Source organism: Monodelphis domestica, chromosome 5 (assembly GCF_027887165.1).
Source record: "Monodelphis domestica isolate mMonDom1 chromosome 5, mMonDom1.pri, whole genome shotgun sequence".
NCBI classification, from domain to species: Eukaryota; Metazoa; Chordata; class Mammalia; order Didelphimorphia; family Didelphidae; genus Monodelphis; species Monodelphis domestica.
This window is the reverse complement of record NC_077231.1, coordinates 327,249,847-327,276,122: the sequence shown is the minus strand read 5'-3', so window position 1 is coordinate 327,276,122 and position 26,276 is coordinate 327,249,847. Positions and strand designations below refer to the sequence as shown.

General features: G+C 56.0%; 1 protein-coding gene across 2 annotated transcripts; it reads left to right on the top strand.

Annotated features, from left to right (window-relative positions):
• Positions 1-1,172: 1,172 nt before the first annotated feature.
• On the top strand, positions 1,173-25,625 carry CASD1 (CAS1 domain containing 1). 2 transcript variants are annotated; one of them, XM_056800956.1, is made up of 18 exons: positions 1,173-2,906; positions 7,881-7,977; positions 8,555-8,675; positions 11,093-11,137; positions 11,273-11,335; positions 11,490-11,534; positions 11,630-11,753; positions 12,094-12,299; positions 12,657-13,070; positions 13,270-13,359; positions 15,458-15,577; positions 17,288-17,444; positions 23,416-23,495; positions 24,099-24,200; positions 24,490-24,630; positions 24,712-24,789; positions 24,872-24,964; positions 25,208-25,625. In XM_056800956.1, exons 1-18 carry the CDS (start codon positions 2,384-2,386, stop codon positions 25,466-25,468), a joined length of 2,760 nt encoding a protein of 919 aa, XP_056656934.1. In that variant the 5' UTR covers positions 1,173-2,383; the 3' UTR covers positions 25,469-25,625. The 2 variants fall into 2 exon arrangements, with proteins under 2 accessions (XP_056656934.1, XP_056656935.1); XM_056800957.1 differs by lacking the exon at positions 13,270-13,359.
• Positions 25,626-26,276: the final 651 nt, after the last annotated feature.

Genomic DNA, 26,276 nt, shown 5'->3' with positions numbered 1-26,276 from the left:
AATTTAAAAGTTTCTGTACAAACAAAACCAATGCAACCAAAATTAGGAGGGAAGCAACAAACTGGGGGGAAAATCTCTATAACAAAAACCTCTGACAAAGGTCTAATTTCTCAATTTTATAAGGAGTTAAGCCAATTGTATGAAAAATCAAGCCATTCCCTAATTGACATATTGTCAAGGGACATGAACAGGCAGTTTTCAGATAAAGAAGTCAAAACCATTAATAAGCACATGAAAAAGTGTTCTAAATCTCTTATAATCAGAGAATTGCCAATCAAAATAACTCTGAGGTACCACCTCACGCCTAGCAGATTGTTCAACATGAGAGCAGAGGAAAGTAATGAATGCTGGAGGGGATGTGGCAAAGTCAGGACATTAATGCATTGCTGGTAGCGTTGTGAATGGATCCAACCATTCTGGAAGGCAATTTGGAACGATGCCCAAAGGGCTCTAAAAGACTGTCAGTCCTTTGATCCAGCCATAGCACTGCTGGGTTTGTGCCCCAAAGAGATCAGAAGGAAAAAGACTTGTACAAGAGCATTCATAACTGCGCTCTTTGTGGTGGCAAAAAATTGGAAAATGAGGGGCTGCCCTTCCATTGGGGAATGGCTGAACACACTGTGGTATCTGATGGGGATGGAATACTACTGTGCTCAAAGGAATGATGAACTGGAGGGATTCCATGTGAACTGGGATGACCTCCAGGAACTGATGCAGAGTGAGAGAAGCAGAACCAGGAGAACATTGTACATAGAGATGGATACATTGTGGCACAATCGAATGTAACTGACTTTGTTACTAGCAGCAATGCAACAAGGGACACTCCTGAAAGACCTCTGGGAGTAGAAATGCAGAGGAAAAACATATGACATCACTTATCACATGAATATATGGGGATGCGATTTGGGGATTTGGCTTTAAAAGATCGCTCTATAGCAAAAATGAATAGTACGGCAAGAGGCATCAAGTGACAACACTTGTACAACCAGGGCAATGGCTTGTCATTTCTGGGAGCGGGGAGGGAAGAGGGAGAAAATGAATCATGGAAACATGGGAAACATCTTAAAATAAAAATTATTTGAAACTTGAAACAAATGAAAATGAAAAATAAAATAAAAGCCTGAAGACAGGAGGGAGAGTGGGGCAGTTCAGTGAAGTCCTTCTGAGTTGGGCTTCCTTGTCCTAAAATCCAGGGTTAGAATAAATGGTCCTTCACTGAGGGCAGCCCAGCCAGCTGGAACATTTGTGATTCTGGAGTCAGTCAATTCCTAAGCAATCATGGCATCTCTGCACTTGGGACTCAAAAGACAAATCTCTGAGGAACAAACTAACCCCAGAGAGGAGACAACAGCACAGGCCGGGCTCCAAAATCCTGTAAAGCGCAGTAAGATCCTGGTTGGGGGAAATCTGCTTCCTAGGCTCCAAATTTAGGGGTGGAAGGGTGGCCACCTGGGTGAGGAAACCGAGGCTCAGGGCAGGCAAGAGCTCACCTGTCTGCCTGCCAGTCAGAATTCAGCTCTTGGAAGGCTGAGCTCTCCTTTCAGGCCTTTTCCACATTCCTAGGGAGCTACACTCAGTAATCCTAGGAGCGAGGTGGCATGACGGAGGCAGGCTTCCAAGGCCTATCGGACACACTGAGCCCCACTGGAGCTGCTGGCCGGGGAAGGGATGGGGGCTCAGGAGGACCAGGCAGTGAGACACGGAGCTGGACAGGGTCCGGGCATGCCAAGGGCAGATGGAGCCTGCTGGACATAAGAAGCGGTGCTCAGGACGCTCGTCCTACCCAGGCTCCTTCAGGCTCCCTTCAGTAACCCACTCCCCAAGGGGCCCTTGCCCCATGCAAGGCTGGGGCCTGGAGCCAAGCAGAGCCAGTTTGGCCAGCTCCGCTGCTGCTGCCTGCCAGCCAAGGAGCCTCAGAAAGTACTGAGGAGGAAGGAAGCTGGCAGGAGGACCAAGGTGTGGCCCCTGGGGGCCACGGGCTCACCCCCCAGTGGGCGGGGCTAGCTGGGGATGTGCCCCAGAAAGGTAGGTGGACTTTAGTCCCAAGTTCCGGTTGGGAACCGCAGTGGCCACAGAGCTGTGCAGCCAGGCTGCCCCACCGCCCTGGCCTCGGATCCCTGGACGGCTGCCCCCGATGCTTTGGCCTTGGACAGTTGCTCCAGCAGCCTGGACGCCCCTGACTTAGTGCTCCCGGACACCTGCCCGGCTCCTTGAGCTCCGACAACCAGATAGCTGCCCTCTCGGTCCCGGAAGTCCCTGGCATAGTGCTCCCGGACACCTCGCCGGACAACTACTCGGACCCAGATCCGGGCCCACCGCCTAGACCCCAGAACGGCCAGTTCAGACCCGCCCCCACTCCTTGGGCCCACCCCAGGGCCCGTCCATGCTGCTCCAGGTTCCGGTCCCGCCCCCCGACGAAGTCGGGTCGCCGACGCAACAGCAGGAGGCAGTAGAGGCACAAGGGGGCGCAAACTCTGCCTCTGCGCAGGCGCAAGGCAGGCCGCGGAGCGAGCCAGGGGACACGGGCGAGGGCGAGGGCGCAGGCGCGGAAGGGGGCGCGGGCACGGCAGAACCGCGGCGGCGCGCGGGGGAGGCCGCGGCGGAGGCGGAGATCCCGGTGTGGCGACGGCTGCTGCTGGCCGCGCTGCAGCCCTGGCGGCGGCCACCGAGCGACAGCCCAGCCGCTGAAGGCCGGGCCCAGGAGCCACTCCTGCCCACGGGCCCGGCTCGCGTTCCCGCCGCCGCCGCGCGCTGTTGTCATGGAGGATCCAAGATGGCGGCGCTGGCGTACACGCGCGGGCGGCGCGAGATTAACCAGTACTTCAGCGTGAGCAGCGCCAAGGGGCTCGCGCTGGCCGCCGTGCTGCTGCTGGCCGCCGGCCACGCGGCGCTGCGCCACTACCCGGGTGAGCGGGGCCGCTGGGCGAGTGGGCGGAGGCGGGCCGGACGGGCCAGGCGGGCTGGGCCCCACCAGCGCGCGTGCGCGGCCGCGCGAGAAACCGCTCCTACCCCATCCTCTACCTCTCCCCTGGACTATTACGCGTGCGCAAAAGTGCGAGCGCTTGCCTCTAGCCGCAGCGCGCGTGCGCAGAAGCGCGTGCACGGGGCCCACCTTACACCTCCCCTCAGGCTGTCGGCTCCAGGCCCGGCGTCCCCTTGTGGCTTTTTCCTAGTATTACAGCTGCGGATTTGGCGTATGCCACCTTCCTGCTGTTCGAGCTGCTGTCTTGGCCGTGGGCCTCCTGGCTGTCAGCTCTCCTGCTCTCCTTGGTCCCCGGGCTTTCCTCCAGAGGGACCAGCGGGCTCCTAGTGGCCAGGCCCAGTGACCTTTTCCCAGTCTTCATTCTCCTAGACTTCTCTCCAGGCTTTCGGGGCCTTGTCATTCCGCAGAGGGAAAACGAGTGCCCTTGGGCTCTGGGCCTCGGGCATCCCCCTTTCCTCTTGTCGCTGGGCCCAGCCTGAGCCCTCTTCTTTTCCCCGCCGCCCGCAGATGGAACCGCTGTGGCCGCTCATGGTTCTCAAGGGCGCCTTGCCTGCCCCAGCCTCTGCTCCCTCCCGCCTCTTCCCAGCCCCTCAGGAGGCAGCTTCAGCTCTTCTTCCCTCCCTCTCCCTCCCCGTATGCAACATGGCGAGTTCTGCCGGCTCCAGGGGCTCTCCCCGACTCTAGCCTCTTCCTCTCGGAGTGATGGCTCCGGCCATGCCCGTCCCCTGCTCAAGAAGCTCTGGGCATTCCCTGTTGCCTTCAGTCAGTCTGACTCCCTCCTTCCTTTGGGGCGCAGCAGTCCCTTCTCCTGCGGGGCCGTCCCCAGCTGCCCTCGAAATCCTCCCTTCAGGAACCCCCTGTCCATTGTCTTTCGTTTCTGGCTTGTTAGTTTGAATGGTTACCCTTAGAGAGCCTCACAGTGACCGGAAGTTAGTAAAATTCGGTGGTTTCTTTTCTTAGTTGATGTGGAGGTGAAAGCTTACCTGAGAGGGCAGCTGGGTGGCTCAGTGGATGGAGAGCCAGGCCCAGAGACGGGAGGTCCTGGGTTCCCATCTGGCCTCAGACACTTCCTAGCTGGGTGACCCCCATGGCCTAGCCCTGACCACTCTTCTGCCTTGGAACCAATACACAGCATTGATTGTAGGTCAACCGGGTTTTTCAAATTTAAAAAAATAAAGTAAAACCATGCCTAAGACACTAGTGGGGTGACCCTAGACAAGTGACTTACCTGCTGTTTGCCTCAGTCTCCTCAACTGTAAAATGGGGTGATGATAGCCCCTCCCCTCCTAGGGATCCAGTGAGAGCATGTGTGAGGTGCTTCGCAAATCTTCTTCGAAAATACACTCTGTAAATGCTAGCCATCATCATCATCATGACCAGAGATCATTTGCCCAGGATGTGATTATCATCGGACTTAATTAATTTCTTGCAGTGAGCAAGATGAAGAATGACTGGTCTGCCTCTAGTTGTCACTAGCTTGGCTTTAGGTGTTGTTCAACCATTTCCATTATTTTCTGACTCTTCGTGATCCCATTTGGGGCTTTCTTGGCAAAGGTGTTGGAGTTGTTTGCTATTTCCTTCTCCTATTCATTTTGCAGAGGAGGAAACTGAGGCCAGCATGGTGAAGTGACTTGCCTAGGGGCACGTCTATTAAGTGTCTGGGGCCAGATCTGGACTGACAAAGATGAGTCTTCCTGACTTCAGGCTTGGGGCTCTAGCCACTGTGCCACCTGTCAAGCGGCTGCCTCTGACCCTCTGCAGGCCCAAAATGAAGGTCTTAAGAGTCATTGCTGTCAGCTTGATTTGGTCATGGCCTTTCCTCGCTCATTCTCATCCAGAGCTACCCTTTAAGGGTGGAAAACTGCGCGGTGACTTCTGACCGCATCCATGATTGGACCAGGTACTTCAGGCCTCTGTTGATTTTGTGGTGGCTGCAGCCACAGCGAACTTTCCAGGGCTCCTGGCAGAGCCCCTGCTCCCCAGCCCTCTGGTAGGCAGCTTTCAGGCTTGTGTGTAGATGAACTAGCCGAGGATGGTTAACGTAGCTGTGATACAAATAACTTCCCTGTGAGCAAGCCTGGCTTTCTTCGCACTTGGGCAGAGCCAGCCAAATCTTGCAAGACCTTCCTCTCCAGTGGAAGGTCTTCACATCAGAGCTTCTTCTACTTGTAAAGTGCTGCATAGTTTTGGTTTAGGAATTTCCTGGGGGGGGGGGAGCTTGAGACTTTCCTTTGGGGGGAAAGAAAACCAAGAAACCCTCAAGATTGTGCTAAAGCTAGAGAAGAAGCGAGAGTATGGTAAGGAAGTAAAGCCTGTAATGATTAAAATAGTGGGAGTTATAAACTGGCAGATAAAAGAGTGGTTGGCTTAAATTGTGACCGCAGAAAATATGGGTTTAAGACAGTGTCTTGTTTTAAATCAAATATAAGGTGGTCGCCAGGGGAAAATTCCCAAATATGAAATATACCCAAGTCAGCTGGGTTTTATAGAGATTTTAATTCATACAAATGAGAAATTAATGAAAGGGGGAGAGAGAGAGAAAAAAGGAAATAGTGAGAAAAAGATAGGCCGGCCCAGGCCAGACCTGGCCAACCCAGGCCCAAGCCCTAAGAGAGAGATCCGTCAGTCTTTTATCCACTCACCACAAGATTTGTCCAAGCAAGGATTCTAGTGTTCAGAGAGACACCAGTTCAGCTTCCTCCAATTCAGCTTTCCTAGCTGACTTTCCCGAGAGAGAGAGACCCCAGAGGGACAGAGTCTCCTCAGAGGGAGCTCCAGTGAGAGACTTCTCTGAGACTATCTCGAGAGTCAGTTTCTCCTCTCCTTATAAAGGGAATTTTCTCCTATGTCACCTCCCCTAAGTTCTCCCATCTACCAATCCCAGTAGACGTTTTCCAAAGGACAGCCCATTCTTAGTTCACACCTAAGAAGGCTTGAACTTTTGATTAAGTTCACACCAGAAAACCTCTAAGTTCTCACCTCTTTGCTCCTTGTAAGTTCACAAGTTGCCTGACCTTCATAGGTACTGAGCACCCTTTTGTATTAGATCTAAAAATAGGCACAGCTTAAGAACTTTTGTTCTACTATAAGTATGGGTTTAAGTATCTTTCATTGTTCAGAAAAGAGTTTGTAACTTTATCTTCCCCTAAAGTATGCTTAAGTAGGGGTGGAGCCGAGGTCTCGCATTCCTGGTCAAGTACCTTCACTGCCCAAATGGGGTCTTAACCCAACCTTATGAGGTCGGGTCTGGGGATTTTTAAGGTTCACAAGCCTTTATGCAACGCAAATGTTCTCTGTTATGGAAAAGACTGTGTTGGCCTGGGGGGTGCCGTGAATCCCTAAGATAGTGGCACCACATGGGGCTGTTGCACGACCGGAAGACGTCGTCGGACCTTGGCCTGAGACTTGAGCCATGCAGCGCTTGTTTGACAGCTGCTCCAAGCCCTCCGGTTCCGTTCTGGCCCATTCCGCCATTGGCCGTCCCATACGTAGACTAGTGGAGGAACGCTGCAGGTCGCGGCCGAGACAAAGGCCATTCCTTCTTCCTGGGGTGCGTTCTTCCACAGTGGCTGTTGGAGCTCTGCTTTCCCAGGCCTCACCCAGCCTGCATGGTGTCTGGAGGACAGGCCACCCCCACAGAGGGACCCTGACTCACTTTGACTGAAGATGGCACCCGGCCACCGGGCTTTGGTTCTTTGGCAGTGGCAGCCACAAAATCAAGAAAAGATCCAAGATGGGCCTCCTTTGGGCTTAGACAGCGACGGTGTTAGAGGGCAAGAAGAATCAGACTGCCTGGGAAGACAGACCCTCGATGGGAGATCCTTGGCCGAAGAGTCCGAACGAAGCAGAAGGAATCCTCTCCTTTGCGATAGGCCAGAGGGCACGAGGAAATCGCTGCTCAGTGGAAGGGTCCGTGGCCTTCTCTGCCCCCTGCTGGCTTGGGGACTGGGGAGAGGGGGTTCCCTCACCGAAGAAACCAGAGTTCTGATTTCCCTTTTCTCAGTGTCTGTACAAGGCATCCACCCTCAGGGCTGCCACAGTACGAAGCTACCCTCCTCCCGGCTGCCAGAGGAGCCGTGGCCCTTCCTGCGGCCCAGCTTGGACCACGGCATGCCTCTGCGTGATAAAAAGCGAACCCTTGAGCCGCCCAGGAGCGGGGCCCTTACGGGTGCGAGTTTAAAAATACATGTTGAGAAGGCTTCAGCATCATTGACTTGTACGTCTGGTTTTTAATTTATTGACATATTATTTAAATGGCAATAAAAATAACAGCTAGCATTTACGTAGCACTACATCCCCTACCACATGACAGGTCATTGGCTCCTCTTGTCCTCTTTTTACTGATCCCTATTGAGGAAACTGAGGCGGGCAGAGATGAAGCGACTCGCCCAGGGTCACCCAGCGGGTGTCTAACGGCAGGCTTTGACGTGAGGCCCAGCACTCTGGCCACTGTGCTGGCCCTGATTCTGTGAACAGGTCACTAGATCTCCTGGCCTCTCTGGCTTGCCTCCCATTTCCCTCATTTCCTCTGTTTGGCCCCTTCCTGCTCTGTGGTGCAGCCAGTGTTCCCCAGACTCAGCGGGCCAGCCCTGGCGCACCTTTGTCCAAGCGGACCCCTCTGCCCTGGGGGTTTGGCCCTCTTCACCCTCACCTCCAGGTGGAAGTCCGGAACTCGTCTGTCCAGTTGTCTTCCTGGATTTTCTCCTGAAATTCCCTGTAATTTCCCGTCCGGATGCCTGTTGTGCAGCTCTTGGGGAGTTCGGATCATTTCATTTCCTATTTTCTGTGTCCAGGACGGAAGTTTTTAGATGGAGTTGAGGGGTGGCACAGGGGCAGCAGCCCTCCGTAAGAGCAGCTCAATCACACCCCCTCCTTGTTTCCCCTCTAATGAACGCAGGCCATGATTCCTGCGAGTACCTGCTTTCGAGCGGCCGATTTCTTGGAGAGAAGGTTTGGCAGCCTCACAGCTGTATGATGCACAAGTATAAAGTCAGGTAAAAGTCTTCTTTTCCAGCGTTCAATTCGCTTTCATTCCCCCAAGGTAGAGGGTAGAGATGGGGAAGGAGTTGCTCCCCAGGAGGATGAGGAACAGGAAAGACGTGGCCCTGGATTCAAATCGTGGCTGCTTGTGGCCCCATCCTGTCCTGGAGGAAAGGCTGATATTTCACAGGAATCTGGGGATCGGAGGTGGCGCCAGCACCCTGGCCCTCTGGCCACGTCCTAAGCTTGGTCCTGGGAGTCCTACGGTGTGTCTCCAGGGCAAAGGCGATGAAGGAATCGCGTCCTACATCCTGTGTTTGGAGGCCGACCCAGAGTGGTGCCCACAGTCAGCTCTAATTGTGTAGTTGCTGAGGTTCTCCAGAATGGAGCTTTAAGAATTTTGCCTCGTGTAGAGAAACGCTTGTTTCGTGGAAACGTGGCTCGCTAGTGCCCACTGAGCCAACGGGGCGTCTGTCCGCTCCAAGGCTGGCTCCAAGGGGGAAGGGCCGAGCTTCCAAGCCAGCCAGTGTTGGGGTGGGTTGAGAGCAAGGAAACATTCCAAAAATGATCGTTGACCTGGTTTTTTTTCAGTGAAGCAAAGAACTGCCTCATAGATAAACATATCGCCTTCATTGGAGACTCCAGAATTCGTCAGTTATTTTATTCTTTCGTAAAAATAATTAACCCTCAATTCAGAGAAGAAGGAAATAAGGTAAGAATGTCCTATTCCGTGTCTTTAGAACAATGACCGTGCCCTCTCACCTCCCTGGTGGAAGATGATCAGTTTTTGTTCTTAGGGAAGTTGAATGTGCCAAACCCAAAGAGGCAATCATTCAGTCAATAAACACTTATTAATAAGGACCCACTGTGTGCCAGGCAACTGGGGCGGGGGGGGGGGGGGTTAGGAGGAGGGGGACTCTGGATAGAGTGCTGGGCTTGCAGTCTGAAAGCCCTGAGTTCAACTCTGACCCTCACCAGCTTTGTAACCCTGGGCAAATCATTTAACCTGTTTGCCTTAATCCACCGGAGAAGGAAATGCCCAACTGCTGCAGTATCTCTGCCCAGAAATCCCCATGGGCAGTACGGTGCACGGGGTCCCACAGAATCGGGTATGACTGAAAGGCTGAACAAATACTATGGGACAGGCACTGGGCTAAGTGTGGGGGATTCAGTCAGAGCCAAAAGACAGTCCCCGCCCATCAAGTGCTCACAGTCTGATGAGGGAGACAACATGCAAACTGTGGCAATTAAAAATCCTGAGAGATCGGGGTCCAGATAAGAACATTCAATTTATTGACTAGGCTAGCAATAATCAATAAATTAATGGTCAGTAATCCGTCTTGGTGATCAAAGACAAATTCATTCAGCAACTTGAGCCATTAAATGTAGTTCTGGAAGTTGTGGTCAGCCCTCTCCAAGGTATCTCTAATGGTGGCCCATCTAATGAGGAGACGGGCACTTGTTTTCCAGTCCCTCCCAGAACCCCTCATGACAAAGGGGAAAATCACAGGCCCGATCATAGGATTCCAGCAGCCTTGCTGATGTCGATGAAGACATCTAGTTAGACCTGGTAAAGATTGCTTTTCCCCCATTTGCCCCAATGGGGAAATCTAGGCCGTTCCTGAGCTGCCCCCAGACATTCTTGGCCTTGTAAAGGTTAAATGTAATGGTTGGACGCAGTTTATTTATCAAAGTAGAGGAGAAATGATAAAATAGAGAAGTGTGAAATAGGTTAGAGAAAATGAGGGCCAGTAGTGAGTAATCATGTGACCTCCTTCAAGGTGAAAGCTAGTCTCTCAGGAAACTAGGAAGGGAGTCAGCCTGTCACTCACCTAACCAAGTAGCCCAGGAGTCAGAGTCTAAGTTGAATTCACGATCCACACTGATATTCCCTTGAAGACTATCTCCAGGAGACACTCCAGGAGACTCAGCTTCACCAGACTGCCAGCCCAAGGAGTTTTGGCTTTTATAGTGCCTTCCTATCCCTGCCCCTCTTCACAGGGTCCAGTCACAGTTTCCAAAATTGTCCCACCTCATGCTCTGAAGGTAGCAACTCCCCTCCTAGGACTCACACCTTTGGAACCACACGTTTCAAAAAGTTCTTTCTCAAAAAGTTTCTGGCTGCTCGAGTTAGAAAAAAGGGTAGAGCTCTTCCAAGAATTTGCTGGCTTCTCCCCTCTAAAGGGGGTAAGTCTCCTAGGAGTAAGAGTTGGTGGACTTCCCTTACTGTAGTGTATCCGCTTCTGTTGATTAATTCCAAAGTAGACAAAGGAGAGTCATTCCTGTCTTCAGTCTAGTGAGGTACTAAGTAGGGGTACTTAGGTTATCGTTGTTCCACAGTGTTAACTCCAACTAGGCAAAGAGACGGAAGGATGCCCTTCTCACGAGTGCAAACTCGGGACAGACAAAGAGAACCAGAAATTTCCTTTCACAGCCTGAGCTCCTTTTTGTTTCCTAGACAAGATGGAGCTTGGGCTCTCAGTCGTAATTATCCGTTTTAGAAGCTGCTCGGGGTAGGGAATAGGAGGGCATTTCTAGGACTATCAAGACAAAAAAAGGAGGAAAGAGGCTTGAAAATGCCTTCCTGGGCCCTGTTTGAAATCAAACAATGCAGGGGGCAGCTGGGTGGCTCAGTGGATGGGAAGCCAGGCCTAGAGCCTGGAGGTCCTGGGTTCAAATGTGGCCTCAGTCACTTCCTCGCTGGGAGAGCCTGGGCAAGGCACTTAACCTCCATTGGCTAGCCCTTGCCACTCTTACATAGCATTCATTCTGAGGTGGAAGGTGAGGGTTTAAACAGAGAAGAAATGAAGCCGTCCCCTCAGAGCACCGTTTGGACGTAAAGACGATACGGCCCCGGCAGTACGGGGCCCCGGCAGGCCTCCTCATTCTCCGCTCGGATTCGGTGGAAGCTAATCGAGGCTCTTGAACACGCCCGGGAGAGGGACAAAAGGGGCTGCCGACGCCCGGGCCGGGCCACAGGCAGCGCCTGTTCTAAGATCTCTGGCAGGCGACGTGTTTAATGCGGGGACTCGGGCCGCGTCCTCCTCGCCGCTCTGGCGAGCCCCGGACCGCCCCCTCCGGGCAGGGGCAGGTCAGCTGCTGGGTTCACGGTGCCCCTTTCTTTGGCAGCATGAGAACATTCCGTTCCGAGACCGAGGCGCCTCCGTGAAAGTGGTGAGTGTTCCGCGCGGGGCCGGCCCGAGGCGGGGAGCCCCTGGGTCCCCCCCGTCCTGCTCGCCACGCTCCAGCCACCCCCGGGGTGGGGGGCCGTCCATGGGCCCAGGGGTGAGCCGAGCGCTTGTGTTGCAGGACTTCCTGTGGCACCCCGAAGTCAACGCGTCCATGAAGCAGCGCCTCAGAGCGTGGAGCGAGGTCAGTACTTGAGCTGCGATGAGGCCCTGCGGCCCCGCCGTGGGCGGCTCTCCCTCCGTCCCACTGTGCTGGGGCCGTCGGCGGGCCCGCTCGGGCCGGCCTGGCTCCCCCCCGCCCCCTGTTGGCAGCCTCTCACGTGACTCCTCCCTCTTAGGAGCCTGCTGGAAGGCCCGACGTGGTCGTCGTGGGAGCCGCCACGGTGAGCAGCCGCCGCCCTGGGGGGGGGGGTGAAGGGGGGGGGCTGAAAAGCAGGGCCGAGGCGGGCTGACGCGGCGCCTCGGCTCCCCCTTCTAGTGGTCCATCAAGGCCCACAACGGCAGCGACGAGGCCCTCGCCCAGTACAGGACCAACATCACTGCGCTGGCCCCGTTTCTGGAGAAGCTGGCGCGGACGAGCGACGTTTACTGGGTCCTGCAAGGTAAGGGCCGAGGTGCCCCGCTCAGCCTCTCGCCCCACGGGAGTGAAGCCGGGGGGGGGGGGGGGGGGGGACCGAGCGCCCCGCCTTGCCCCGCCCCGGAGAGTGGGAGGCCTTTGGCGGGGATGTGGGGGCTCAGGGGTCCCCCAGGCGGGGGGGGCCGACCGAGCGCCCCACCCTGCCCCGCCCCGGAGAGTGGGAGGCCTTTGGTGGGGGCTCGGGGGCCCCGTTGTGTCCTCGGGGCCCGGAGCCCCTTCCGGACCCTCCGCCTGTCCCCCCGCGGTGCCGACTCCTCCGGGGGCGAAGGCTCCGGAGCCCTACGAGTGCGCCGTCTCGCACGCAGACCCCGTCTACGAAGACCTCCTCAGCGCGAGCAGGCGCATGATCACCAACGAGAAGATCCGCGCCTACAACGAGGCGGCCGTCGGCGTCCTCAACGGCAGCGCCCAGGCCCGGCTCCGGCTCTTCCGGGTCTCCCAGCTGATCGCCCAGGAGACCATCATGGAGTCCGTGGACGGCCTCCACCTCCCGGAGTCCAGCCGAGAGACGGTGAGGACCCGCCGGGCCTCGGTCGAGGCTCCCTGAGCCGGGGGCAGGCGCTGTGGTTGGCCTGGACCTTGCGTGTGTGTCCGTCCGCTTCTGGGGGTGCGCCGCCCCCTCCCCCCCCCCCCGGACTGGCCCAGGGGCGGAGCCTTTGGGAGCTCCCGGGAGCCGTGGCGGGGGAGGGGCGCTTGGCGAGCCAGCCTTTGGCCCTGCCTCCTCACAGCCCTCGTTTTACAGATGGAGAAACTGAGGCTGAGAGGGGGGTTCAGTGGTCAGAGGGCCCCTGCGCCTCTCCGGGCGCTGGCGGGGGGCAGGGGGCCCCGAGCGGCCGCTGACCGGCGCCCGCCCCGCTCCCCCCGGCAGAGCGCCATGATCCTCATGAACGTGTGCTGCAACAAGGTGGTGCGGCCCGTCGACGGCTCCTGCTGCCGGGCCCCCCCCGCCCCCACCCTCACGCAGAAGCTGGCGGCCGCCTTCTTCGGCCTGTCCGTGGCGGGGGGCCTGGCCCTGCGGCTGCTGCAGCGGCTGCGTCGCCGGCGGGCCCGGCCGGGCGCCGACGTGGAGGGCGCCGGAGAGAAGAGGGCGGCGGCCGCGGCCCCCTCCGAGGTGGCCCTGCAGGCGTGCTGCAAGCTGGGGCTCATCATGGCCTACTTCTACCTGTGCGACCGGGCGGACCTGTTCATGAAGGAGGGCAAGTTCTACCGGCACTCGGCCTTCTTCACCCCCATCGTCTACATCCTGGTCCTGGGCCTCTTCTACAACGACGCCGCCAAGGAGGTGGGGCTGCGCGGGGGGGGGGGGGGGGCTTCTGTGCCACCCTGAGCGGGGGGGGGGCCTGCCGTGCCTTTTGTGCCTACCTGAGCGGGGGGGGGCCTTCTGTGCCCGCCTGAGCCAGGGGGGGGGCATCCATGCCCGCCTGAGCCGGGGGGGGGGGGGGCTTCTGTGCCCGCCCGCTGACCCGGCCTCCCCCCCACAGACCAAGGTGCTGAACCGCGAGCAGACGGACGAGTGGAAAGGCTGGATGCAGCTGGTCATCCTCATCTACCACATGTCGGGGGCCAGCAGCGTAAGCGTCCCGCAGAGCCCTCTGGGGAGTCCAGGAAAGGGGCCGAAGCCCCGAGGGAGACCGAGGGAGGGGCCCGTCCCCCCGGGGCCGAGTGGGCGGTCCTGAGGGCTGCACGCACAGTGGAGTCTGGAGGGTGACCGTCGAGGCTGGGGGGGGGCCGAGACTTGGTCAGAGGCGAGGTTGAGCCCCCTGAGGGCGGCTGACTGCAGCCCTGCCGCGGCCCATTTCGCAGATGAGGAAACCGAGTCAGAAACTTGAAGGGGCCCGCGGGACTTGCCCGCGGTGGCAGTCACCTGTTGAGGGCCGTACGGGGGCCTCGTCAAGATGGGGCTAACCTGTTGGGTCAGCATCTTGTGGCCGTTCGTGGGGGTCCGTGAAGAGCCGGGAAACCGAGCGTGCCACAGACTGGCCTTGGAGGGAGCCCGTTTGCTCCCGCCCCCGAGGGGGCCCTCCAACACCGCCCCCCCCTCCTGTGTGACTCGCCCCCTCCCCCTCTGGCCCTCTCTGGGGCTCTTCCTTTCTTGGCCGCCTTGAGCTCTGGCCTCGCTGCGTCCCCCGATTGCCGCTTCCTTTAGGCAGCCCGTCTGTCCCAGCGGCTCTCTCGGGGCCCCTCTTCCTCGGCCAGGGCAGGACCACAGACCTCGTCTGTCCTGGGGGAGCAGACGGGCCCACTGCCCGAACAGGGCTCTCGTTGCCTCTCCCAGGAAAGCCTGGGGATGGGGGCGCCTAGAGGGGAGGGAGCCGGAAGTGAATTTAGGAAGTCCCTCCCCCAGCAAGAGGAAGAAGCCCCGTGGGCTCCTGGACTCTACCTCACCAAGCAAATGCGCCTTCCTTGGGGACCAGGAAGGGCCCCGGCTTTTTCCTGCTCCGTGTTGCTACCGAGGGCCTTCAGGGCGCCGCTCCTCTTCCTGCCTTTTTCCTGTCTCGGTTCTGGAGGGCCATCTGGGTGAGCCCCCAGAGAGCCCCCTCGAATTCTCTTGAAGAGGCCTTGGCGCCCTCGTCTACTCCACGAGCGTGTGGTGCCTCGCTCTCTGCTCCTGAACTAGCGCCCTTCCCCAGAGATCGTGGCCAGCCCTCGTCTTGTCCCCCTTTGCCTGCGCTGTTCTGGGGCTCTCCAGGGGCTCGAGTGCCGGCCCTCCCCAAGCCTTCCCTCTGCCAGGGACCTCCTTGTCAGTGGTGACCAGGCTTGTGCGGCCCCTCTCACTGCGGGAGCTCCGCAGAGCACCTCTCTTCCCTCCTCTGGCCTGGGGCTCCGCCTTGGCCTGCTTGTGTTCGGAGCGCGTGCCACGGTGGGCCTGGCTCGGAAGCTACCGCCGCCGGGCCAGGGCCTCTCCCTGTGAAGCCTCCCCCTCGGCCACCGTCTCCGTGGAGGCACAAGGGCCACCCAGGCGGCTGCTGTAGGTCATCCCAGGCAGGCTGCCCACTCGGGGTAGGCCCCGGCCCCCTTAGTGGCTGGCCCGGGCGCAGCAGACTTGGCCCGCTCCCAGGCCTTCTTTGTCCCCCCTTTAGAGGGAGACAAGAAGAGCCGTCATGCCTCGTGTGGGTGGTTCCCGCCCCCATCACGCTGCCTTCCTGGGCAGCCTTCGCCAGAAGATTGCTGGGTCTCGGAAGGCATTTCCGCCCAGAAGCAAAGGCTCCGACTGCGGTCAGACGCCTGGGCCGCCCTCCTTGGCTGCACTTAGTAGGCTTGCTTTAAGGGAACCTCAAGAGCTTGGGCAACACACAGACCTGCGCCCCTTCTTGGGCTGCCAGACATCCCCGGCTTCCGTGGCGTGGACCAGGAAGGGACCAAAGCTGGCGGGGGGATTGCTGGGCTGACTGGTCGCGGGCCTTCCAGGCACTCTTCTCTCCTCCCAGATCTGACTTTGCCGCCCTCATTGGCAGGAAGGACAGGCTAGGAAGTGCCTGTGGAGGCCCTCATTCCGCCCCCCCGTTTCTGGGCCCGCTCTTCCTCATCTGTGAAATGGGGGTCACCATGCCCCTCGCCGATGGCTGCTGTCCTTGGGCCAGTCTTTGTTGGTACTGATGAGAACGTGTCAGCTGTGCGTTTCTGTCCAACCCTAACAACCCAATTTAATGCGTTTTTTTTTGCCAACAGTTTTTGCCTGTGTATATGCACATTAGAGTTCTGGTTGCTGCATATCTATTTCAAACAGGTTACGGGCACTTCTCGTACTTTTGGATCAAAGGAGACTTTGGCATCCACCGAGTATGTCAGGTAGGAAGCAAAAGGGCCGACAGACAGGTCTGAGAGGGAGGGAAAGAAGGAAGGAGGGAAGGGAGGGAAGAAGAGAGGAAGGAGGGAAGGAAGAAGGAAGAAAGGAGGGAAGGAAGGAAGGAGGGAAGGGAGGAAGGAAGGAAGGAAGGAAGGAAGGAAGGATGGAGGGAAGAAGAGAGGAAGGAGGGAAGGAAGAAGGAAGAAAGGAAGGAAGGAGGGAAGGGAGGGAAGAAGAGAGGAAGGAGGGAAGGAAGAAGGAAGAAAGGAGGGAAGGAGGGAAGGGAGGGAGGAAGGAAGGAAGAAGGAAGGAAGGGAGGAAGGATGGAGGGAAGAAGAGAGGAAGGAGGGAAGGAAGAAGGAAGAAAGGAAGGAAGGAGGGAAGGGAGGGAAGAAGAGAGGAAGGAGGGAAGGAAGAAGGAAGAAAGGAGGGAAGGAGGGAAGGGAGGGAGGAAGGAAGGAAGGAGGAAGGAAGTAAAAAAGGAAGGAAGGGAGGAAGGATGGAGGGAAGAAGAGAGGAAGGAGGGAAGGAAGAAGGAAGAAAGGAAGGAAGGAGGGAAGGGAGGGAAGAAGAGAGGAAGGAGGGAAGGAAGAAGGAAGAAAGGAGGGAAGGGAGGGAGGAAGGAAGGAAGGAGGAAGGAAGTAAAAAAGGAAGGGAGGAAGGAAGGATGGAGGGAAGAAGAGCGGAAGGAGGGAAGGAAGAAGGAAGAAAGGAGGGAAGGAAGGAAGGAGGGAAGGGAAGAAGGAAGGAAGGATGGAAGAAGGGAGGAAGGAGGGAAGGAAGGAAGGAGGAAGGAAGTAAAAAAGGAAGGAAAAATGGAGGGAAGAAGAGAGGAAGGAAGGAAGGGAGGGAGGAAGGGAGGGAGGGAGGAAGGATGGAAGGAATGAATGAATGAACAAACGAAAGCTGGCTGGAAGGAAGGAAGGAGGGAAGGAACAAAAGCTGGCTGGAATGAATGAATGAATGAATGAATGAATGAATGAAAGCTAGCTGGCTGGCTGCCTTGCTGCTCTGGCTCTGCTCCTGACTACAAGGCACTGGTGGGCTCCGGGCTCCAGGCACCCCCTTCTAGCAGGAAAGAGTCTCTGCAAAGCCCCCCCAGCTCCAGCCCTGCCGATCTCATCACTCATCCGAGAGGGTGAAACACTGCCTTTTACCAAGGCCCGTGAACGACAGGTAGACAGGCAGGTCCGTACCAGTCTGAGGTACAAAGTTTGTATCGGCTACCCAGCTGTGGCCCTCCCTGGAGCCCTTTTGGCTCAGCCTTGGGACAGGAGAGACTGAGCTACATCAGCAAGGTGGGAGCCAGGGCTCGAGGGCTTCATTTGTGAAGGGCTAGGGAACGGATTTCTTAGGCCTGAGTTCAAATCCAGCCTCAGACACTTGATAGCTAGTCTCTTCACCCTGTTTGCCTCAGTTTCCTTGTCTGTGAAATGGGCTGGAGAAGGAAATCGCAAACCACTGTGGCATGTCTGGCAAGAAAACCCGCAGTGGGGTCAGGGGGACTTGGGCGAGGCTGAAGACCATCGAACCCCCTCCCCCCATTGACAAGTTTGTAAATGTGCGCAAGGTACGCGTGGCCGCGTGGCGGGCGTGTTGCAGAGCAGATTGCCAGCTCCTTGGCCTGCTCCCTTAGCGCTAGGAAGCTCCGGCCTGGGCCCAAGCTGACGGCTCGGGGCGTCTGTGCTCTGCTCCCAACCCTCCGCCCGCAGGTCTTGTTTCGTCTCAATTTCCTGGTCGTGGTGCTGTGCATCGTGATGGACCGGCCGTACCAATTCTACTACTTCGTCCCCCTGGTCACTGTGTGGTTCTTGGTCATCTACGTCACCTTGGCCTTGTGGCCTCAGATCACCCAGAAGAAAGCGAACGGTAAATGGATGCTTCTGGCCTTTGGCCGTCCCTGGGGGCTTCTAGTTTGGGGTGGACTCGGCTGCTGGGCGCTGCCCGGGGACGCGGGGTTTGGCGGGCCTCACCTGGGTACACCTGACTGGCCATGGGCCGCCGGGGTTCGTGGGACCGGCCGGAGGGGCCGAGGCAAGGAGAAAGGGGGGAGCAGAGAGGTGGAAAGAAGCCCGGGCCAAGGGCTTCCTGTTTGTTCTGAGGGATCTAGGAGGAAGATGGGGCCAAGATGGCAGAGTGCTAGGCTCCAGCGAGCAGAAGCACCAGACCAGCTTCTGATGGGAAAATCCAAGAAAAATCAGGTCATTTTTCAAGCCCAAGTTGGCTTAAGGAGACACAGAGAGAGGAAGCCTGGGGATGCCCCAGAGCCCTTGGCCTAGAGTTCAAGTCCTGCCTCAGTTTCTCCGTCTGTAAAATGTGGATCATCACCACATGTCCCCTCATAAAAGTTGTGAGGATCCAGTGAGATGAGGAATTCCAACGTGGTTGGGCCAGCGCCCTCTACCTGATGCGCACTGTTTCAATGGTAGCTCTTGGTTAGCCATCAGCATTAGGTTCCCGACAGTGGCAACAGGTCTGGCTAGGAACGGCCAAGCACAGAACATTCTGACTCGGGGAGGGGCTTAGCACCAGGGACTGGAGAGGGCCCCCCTCGGGCACGCATTCACCTCAGATTCCTAGAAGAAATGAAGGCGTTTTTAAGCCTTGAAATGCTCTTTATAAATGAAATGAGAGCTTTGGAAGAAAAGGTTTGGAAGGCACTAAGCAGCCTGGCCCGAGAGGTACCACATCTGCTCAAGCAAAAGCCCTCAGTGAAAATTAGAATGGACCAAGCAGAAGCCGAGGACCACGTGAAACCGTAAGGGGTGCTAAAACGAAACCAGAGGCGGAAGAAACAAAGATACAGGCCATCTCGTAGCGGAAACAAGTGAACGGAAAAGCATTGAGAATTATTGTCCGAGAGACAGGGAGGCGGCTCAGTGGAGAACCGCAGGTCTAGAGAAGGGAAGTAAGTCCTGGATTTAGAAACTTCTTAGCTGTGTGACCCTAGGCAAGTCACTTAACTCCAATCACCTAGCCGGTACCACTCTTGGGTAAACATCAAAACGAATGCACAATAATTAAAAATATATTTTTAGAGGTTTATTAACGATCATTAGAAATAAAGGAATAAAAAGGTAGCAAAATCAAACCATGTGCCCATGGCTAATCTACCTGCTCAAAAGCCCACTTCACAGTCACAACAGGAAGCAAAGGGAGCGAGACCAGGAACCCCCCCCCGCTATATCTGTCTAGATGGCACCACATAATGACAGGAAGTCAGTGGGCTCCTGGGAAATGCAGTTTTTAGGGGAACCGATTTCTAGTTACACATTCACCCTTGGAAGACTGGTTTCTCCAGTGGATCTTATAAACATAACCAACTTTTAAATTACAATAATTTGGGGATAAAAGGGAAAAGAACAGAACCCATGATTGCCAGGCGCATTGACAAAAGCCCAGTTAGGGGCAGTCCCCGTCGGCATGAGACTATACAGACAAAACAAATGCACTCAACCGCACACAGTTCAGATGGCCACATCCCAAGTTCGGTGGGTCTTCTGGGGCAGCGTGTGGTCTGTGCAGACATCTTCATGGTGCCTCTCCAAACAGTTCGCTTTCTGGATTCGGAGAGGTGGCGTGTTCTTACCCTAAATCACTCTCAAAAGAATTTAAACTTTGTATTATAATAACACATTCCCCCCTGAGGAGGATGGTGAAAAACACAGGGATCCCTCAGGGATGCATGGCTGAGTTATGAGGCATATGAATCAATTGGCAGAGAGATCAAAAACATCCAAAAATCCAAATAAAAGAGAAAAAATAACTTCTGAATGAAATATAGAATATCAAAGTCTTATGTGCAAAAATTCTAAGTAAAGGAAAATAAACCTATAACAGGCCCTTGGATCAGAGCCCAATTAAAGCGATTTATGTAATTATGCACTTACCCAATCAGTAGCCAGGACTACAGAAAGTTTGCCACACTATGAAAGACAGAAGAGGGACTAGATTATGGGAGCCACGAGGGCAGCCAAAGTGAGGAGCTTCTTATAATGTAGGATGAGGAAGACCTGCTTCTGATATATGTCAAACACCTGCAACCTTGAACCCCAAACAAGTTCAAGTCCTCTTGTCTTGGCATAGAGGTTCATCAATCCTACCTCGATTGGTTTGGCCCTTTTTGACCTTGTGCTCCTTGGCACTGTATAATGGCTCTTTTCTTCCCTTTGCCTGGAATCAGACACCCACAGCCCACATGCAATTTCATTGGGTGTTACTTGTGTCCTTGATCAAAGTCCCATAATTTTTCAACAATCAATGGCATCATTTTTATAGTCTAAAGCTTTTTGGATATGCATTGATGTTAGGACAAATGTATTTTAAACTTATATTACTGCAAAATCAAAAAAAAGATAAAAGAAAATTTTCAATACTGATGACATGTGCTTCAAATACAAAAAGGAGAGAGAAAAATAAAACTCAAATACTATATTGCACATGCAAGGAAAAACAATAATGTTTTTTTTTTAATCAAAAGTATGTATCTTACAACCAGTGACACACTGTGCCAGCCAAAGAGAGGTAAAATACAAAGGTTTCTCACCCCAAAAATTTCCTTTTCAAACTTGGCCATGATCCACTGTATGAGTGCAAATGATTTTTTTTACAAAGTAAGTTTTTTTTTTTTTATAAAGAACAGTAGTACAACAGGTAATGCACATTTAAGAAGTATCAAAAAACCCTTAAAGTTATAATAGCCCATTTAATAACAATAGCAAATAAACCCACTATCATTGGGATTCACATTAGTCATCTGTATGACGTTAAAAAAAAAAAAAAACCTTATAAGCTAATGGATACTTGTCACAAGTTTTTCAGGCGTAGCCATCTTTCAATCTTGGCTAAGATTTTTTTTCCCCTAAATCTGTTACTGCCATCGTTACAAAATGTGGCAGAGGAGTCTAGAGAAGACACAAACCTCTGTCCTGTTGACGTTGGGTCTAAAAACATCAAGAATCTAGATCACTCTGGCAGAAGGGTAGAGTAAGCTGAAGAGTTCCAAATGAAAGATGCTCCCTCTTGGGAATCATCCAGGGATACCATGCCCCAGGAACAACTTGCCCCAGGAACAACTTGCCCCAGGAACAACTTCCTGGCTCCTCTGGAATGAGACTGTTATGTCTCATCCCTTACATTTTTACGAATGCAGAGGTGAGGATTATGATAGTGCTATCGTGGGGGCAGCTGGGTTGCTCAGTGGATTGAGAGTCAGGCCTAGAGACAGGAGATCCTAGAATCAAATCTGGCTTCAGACACTTCCCAGCTGTGTGACCCTGGGCAAGTCACTTAACCCCCATGGCCTAGCCCTTACCATTCTTCTGCCTTGGAGCCATTACACAGTATTGACACCAAGACATAAGGTAAGGGTTTAAATAATAATAATCATAGTGCTATTGCACTTCACTTCAGCTAGTAAATGGACTCTTTACCTCTTGTTATAAATACCTCAGAGGCAGGCAAATGATTAGTCAGAGCTATCTTAAAAAAACAACAAAAAAACCCTAAAAATCATGTCTGAAAGACCGCTTAAAATCAATTTGAGATATTTAGCTCATTAAATTTTCCAAAGGTCACATACAAGGTTTACAGAGTCCATCCATCATCTATGTGACAATTTAACAAAGGCACAAAAAGGCCGAAGAGGCTTTTAAGGCAACATGTGATCTTTGATGGATCTAGTGAGAAGGGTTTGGGAGAGATGTTCATGGGCTTATACTGTGATATTTTCCTCAACATAGTTAAAAGGTAAAGGAAAGCCAAAACACAAAAGATTAAAATGACTTAGTGTAACAGAATAGTATTGATCAGATTAATATATGAACTTAAAGCAGATAACCAAAAAAATACAATGAGATACAGAGACTTTCATAAAACAATGGAGTCTGAAAAGGCTTAAAAATTTCACTTCCACACTTAAGTTCCTTCACTATCCAGTTGGGTTCCTTTTGTCACACCTCTGGGATCTCCCATAGTGAGGGAGAAGCCCTCACTGAACATAGTGTGGAGGAATCCAAATTGGATGTATTTTAAAGACTGGGGGCAAGGGGTTGTAGGGAGATGAATTTTTCCCCCGAATTTCAGGCAAGCTAATCACAAGGACCAGTGTACCCAGGAATGGTAGGAAGAAAAAGCTTCCTAAAATTGGGAGCTGCTTGAAATAGGTCATGTACTGCTCTTTCATAGAATGATCCATGTTTGTAATTCTACTTCCTGTTTGGAAGAGCAACCGTCCTCCCCCTTAAAACACTAGGGAGCAGCTTGGGATCATTTCTGAGACAGGAGTTTTTTTTTAAAACAAATCATTGGACTACCTGAAAGCCACGAACAATAACAACAAACACCTGGACATTCTTTTTGAAGAAACCATCAAAGAAAACTGACAAGATTTCTTAGAACCGGAGGGCAAAGTGGAAATCGCAAGAATCCACTGGCCATCTCCCGGAAGAAACCTCAAAGCGAGGACACCTGCGAACGTTACAGCCACAGCTTCGGGGTCAAAGAAGAAGTCCTGCAGGCAGCCACCCAGAAAGAATTCAAGGCCCAAGTAAGCAGTCAGGATCACACAAGACTGAGCAGTCCCATTGGAATGCAATAGGCCAGAAGGTACAAGGTAGGGCTTACACACAAGAATCCCTTACCCAGCAAGACCCTGGAGGAAAGAGGGGTTTCGATGAGAGGACTTCCAAGCATTCCGAGCCGAACCCCAGAGCTGGGTAGAACTTGGAGTTGCGGACACTGGGCCACAGAGACTTTCCCAAGCTAAATGCGGGCAAACAATCATAAGGGACCCCCGCAGGGTAAAGTGCTCACCTTCTAACAAGGGGAGATAACCCCCACCCCCATCAGGCCTTGTCATCAGGAGTCACCGGGAACCTCAGGGGCTCTCATGTCCTGACCTCGGAAGAAGAATGGAGGGGGATGAGAAGGAGGCAAAGTGTATCTGCCAGGATCGGGAAGTCGACGCAAACAGGGAGAAAGGAGGAAGTGGGGCCATACGGGAACCTCCCTCGCATCTGAATTCTCAGAAAAGGAAAGAAAGCCCTTCCTTGGCCCTCGGCTGAGCACAGTTCCTGGTCGATCCGGTGCTCACAAGACTACGAGTGTCGGAGAAGTCCATTCCCCCCCTCCCCAGGGAGAGGGAAGGGAAGGGAGGAGAAATGAGTCCTCAGGAAAACAGCTCTGTGTAGGGAGACAGAAAGAGATGCGTGGCTGCTTGCTCTTCTGGCAGTGGCCAAGAACCGGAAACTGCTGAGCGGATGCAGAGGGAAGTGAGCAGAGCCAGGAAAATGGCTTGTGCCCATTGGGAGACCAGCCGGCAGGATGGCCAACCTTTTCTGGGCTGGGCCCGAGCGGCCTTTTGGGGTTTCGGTTCTTTCTCGGGATGGGAGGGCTGGATCTGGCTTGGTTGGGAAAAACCCCGTGTTTCCTCGACAGGGGCATGGCTTTGCCTTAAAATGAATTGGCCGCCTCGCCCTCCCTCTGGACCGCCCAGACTCCTTTTGGTGACCCCTTTTTTCTCATTTTGAAAGTCTTTGTTATGAGGGTCCCGGCTAAGGAGGGGAGCCTCCACTGGGAAATGGTGGCGGCTGGAAACAAGCGCTACAAATGCTTTGTTAAACAGTGAAATGAATTTAGAGATTGCGGCCCACTTTGGAAACGGAAAGCAGGATTGGAACCCAGGCCTCACACACGGCCAAGGCATGACCGGTAGTTGAGTGGAACAGACGGTGGCATCACGTGTAATTCTGCAGGGTGGGGCAGCTTCAGCACCCAAGCGGTGCTGCGTTCCGTGTCTGTTCTGGCCGTTCTTCCAAGCCCGAACTCTTCTCTCTCCTAGGAAGTTGCGTCTGGCATGTGGGCCTGCTGATGAAGCTCGCTTCCTTGTTCCTTTGTATCTGCTTCCTGGCCTATTCTCAGGTGGGTGTCCTCGGCCTGTGCGCAGCCTCGCTCCGGAACGGGCACGGGCGGGGCAGCAGGGGGAGGGCTGGGGCTGCCCCCATTGGCCCTGGGGACTTTGGGCAGGGCGGAGGACGGGGCGCACCCAGCCCACCCGATGAGGGTTGGAGGACCCCACGGATTGGGGACGGGAAGCCCAAAGCAGGGCGCCACTGGCTGGAGCCCAGGCTGGCAGGTCCCCCTCCGCGGCAGATGAGAGGAGAGGGCCGACGCAGCCCAGCATCCCCTCCGGCCGCCATCTTGCCGCTCTCCACCGTCCCTGCCGCCCAGCCTTCTCAGCTCTTTCTTCAAGATGATGCCTCTAGTGCCCCCTGCCCCCCCCAGGGGCTGCCCCGTCCTCACCGGGCCGGCCTTCCCCACGGCCTCGCCCTGCCCCCCTCTAGTGCCCCCCCCAGGGGCTGCCCCATCCTCACCGGGCCGGCCTTCTCCGCGGCCTCGCCCTGCCCCCCTCCAGGCCCCCCCCACCGCTCTGGCAGCGCCCCGCTTGCTTTGCCGTTTTCAGCTGTGCTGCGCGCGGCGCCCGGCACAGAGCGGCCTGACGGCGGCCGCTGCCTCTCTCCTCAGGGGGCGTTCGAGAAGATTTTCTCTCTCTGGCCGCTCTCCAAGTGCTTCGAGTTGAACGGAAACATCTACGAATGGTGGTTCCGCTGGAAACTGGACCGCTACGTGCGTCCCTCGGGCTCTTGGGGGGGGGCGCTGGTGGGCCGGGGGCTCCGCGAGGGGGGGCCGCTGGGGGCTCCGTGAGGGGGGGGCGCTGGGGGCTCCGTGAGGGGGGGCGCTGGGGGCTCCGCGAGGGGGGGCCGCTGGGGGCTCCGTGAGGGGGGGCGCTGGGGGCTCCGCGAGGGGGGGCGCTGGGGGCTCCACGAGGGGGGGGGGCTCCGTGAGGGGGGGCGCTGTTGGGCCGGCCGGGGGCCTCGGGGCTCGGCCGCTCATGGGGCTCCTGCGGGTGCTGCAGGTCGTGTTTCACGGGATGCTGTTTGCCTTTGTCTACCTGGCCTTGCAGAAGCGCCAGGTGCTGTCCGAGGGGAAGGGGGAGCCTCTGCTCCCCCCCCGGGTGGCCAACGTGCTCCTCTTTGTCTCTGTGGTCTCCTTCCTGGTGAGTGCCGCGCTCGGGGGGGGGGGGGGGGGGGGCGGCTGCTTCCCGCCCGTGCCGACGCCCGTGCCGCCTCCCTCCTAGACCTACTCCATCTGGGCCAGCAGCTGTAAGACCAAAGCGGAGTGCAACGAGCTCCACCCTGCCGTGTCCGTCGTGCAGGTAGGGGCGGCTCGCCTTGGGGGGGGGGGCTGGGAGGGGCCGGAAGCACCGGCTCCCAGCGGCTTCTCTGGGTCTCCCCCAGATTCTGGCCTTTGTCCTCATCCGGAACATCCCGGGCTATGCCCGTTCGGTGTACAGCTCCTTCTTCGCTTGGTTCGGGAAGATCTCGCTAGAGGTGAGTCTGTGTCGGCCCCCCCCCCCCCCCGTGCCTCCTCCGCCCCTCCCCCCTCCCCCCGTGCCTTCTCCCCCCCCCCCCGTGCTTCCTCTGCCCCTCCCCCTCCCCCCCGTGCCTTCTCCCCCCCATGCCTCCTCTGCCCCTCCCCCTCCCCCCCCGTGCCTCCTCCTCCCCCTCCCCCCGTGCCCCCTCCCCCCTCCCCCGCCCCCCTCCACCCTCCGCGCCTTTGGCCTCTCCCGCCAGCTCTTCATCTGCCAGTACCACATCTGGCTGGCGGCCGACACCAGGGGCGTCCTGGTGCTCATCCCCGGGAGCCCGGCGCTCAACGTCACCGTCAGCACCTTCGTCTTCGTCTGCGTCGCCCACGAGGTCTCGCGCATCACCAACGACCTGGCCCACGTGCTCATCCCCACGGAGAGCGCGGTGCTCTGGAAGAGGCTGGCCTGCCTCGCGGCCTTCTTCTCGGCGCTGCTGCTGCTGTCCTCCGTCCAGGGGGCGCCGTAGCCCCTCCTCCGCTCCGTCCTAGCTGCTTCGGGACTTTATTTGTCTGTTGTACAGATGGGCTGCTGCCCGCACGGGGGGGGGGGGGGCACTTCCTGTTCACGTCACGTGACCGTGTGAGTAATTTAAAAGTAAAGAATTGGTCTGTGGACGCTCCGTACGGCTGCCACCATCGTGTGGGTTTCTTTGGTGGCCGAGAAGCCAGGACGACGGACGGACGGACGGACGGACAGAGGGGTCCCTGGCCCGGCTGCATCTCCAGGCAGCTCCTCCCTCCGGGGAGCCATTTGTGGATGGAGCAGGGCCCACCTTGGGCTCCCCCCGTCTGTAGGCGGCTCAGATGGGGCCATACAGAGGGACGGACCAGCGCTGGGAGGGGAGCCAATGTGGGGAGCCCAGAGATGGACTTGGGCCTCTGAGCCCCACACGGAGGCTGGAGAAGGGGCGACTGGCACGGCTGCCTGGGCTCTGAGAGGCCACTCCCCCTCCTCAGAGATGGGGAGATCAGGGGGCCCCTGGGATTGGCTGATGATCTTCCCCCCTTTGAGTCCCACAACCACCCTGGGCTCCTTTTAAAATGGGGAAACTGAGGCAGACAGTGGTTCAAGGGTCTTCCCAGGGTCACTTGGGCCCCATGCCCACGGGGAGCCGACCTCAGTGCCAGGAAGGGGGTTCGGGGCCTTGTCTGGCTTATACGAGCTCTGGGAGCCTGGGCGAGCCGCCGCCCTGAGGGGGAAGTCTGCAGGGTTGCCAGCCACCTGGGAGGAGGGGCTTCCAGGGAACTCCCAGCCTCCAGAGGCTTCTCCCTCTG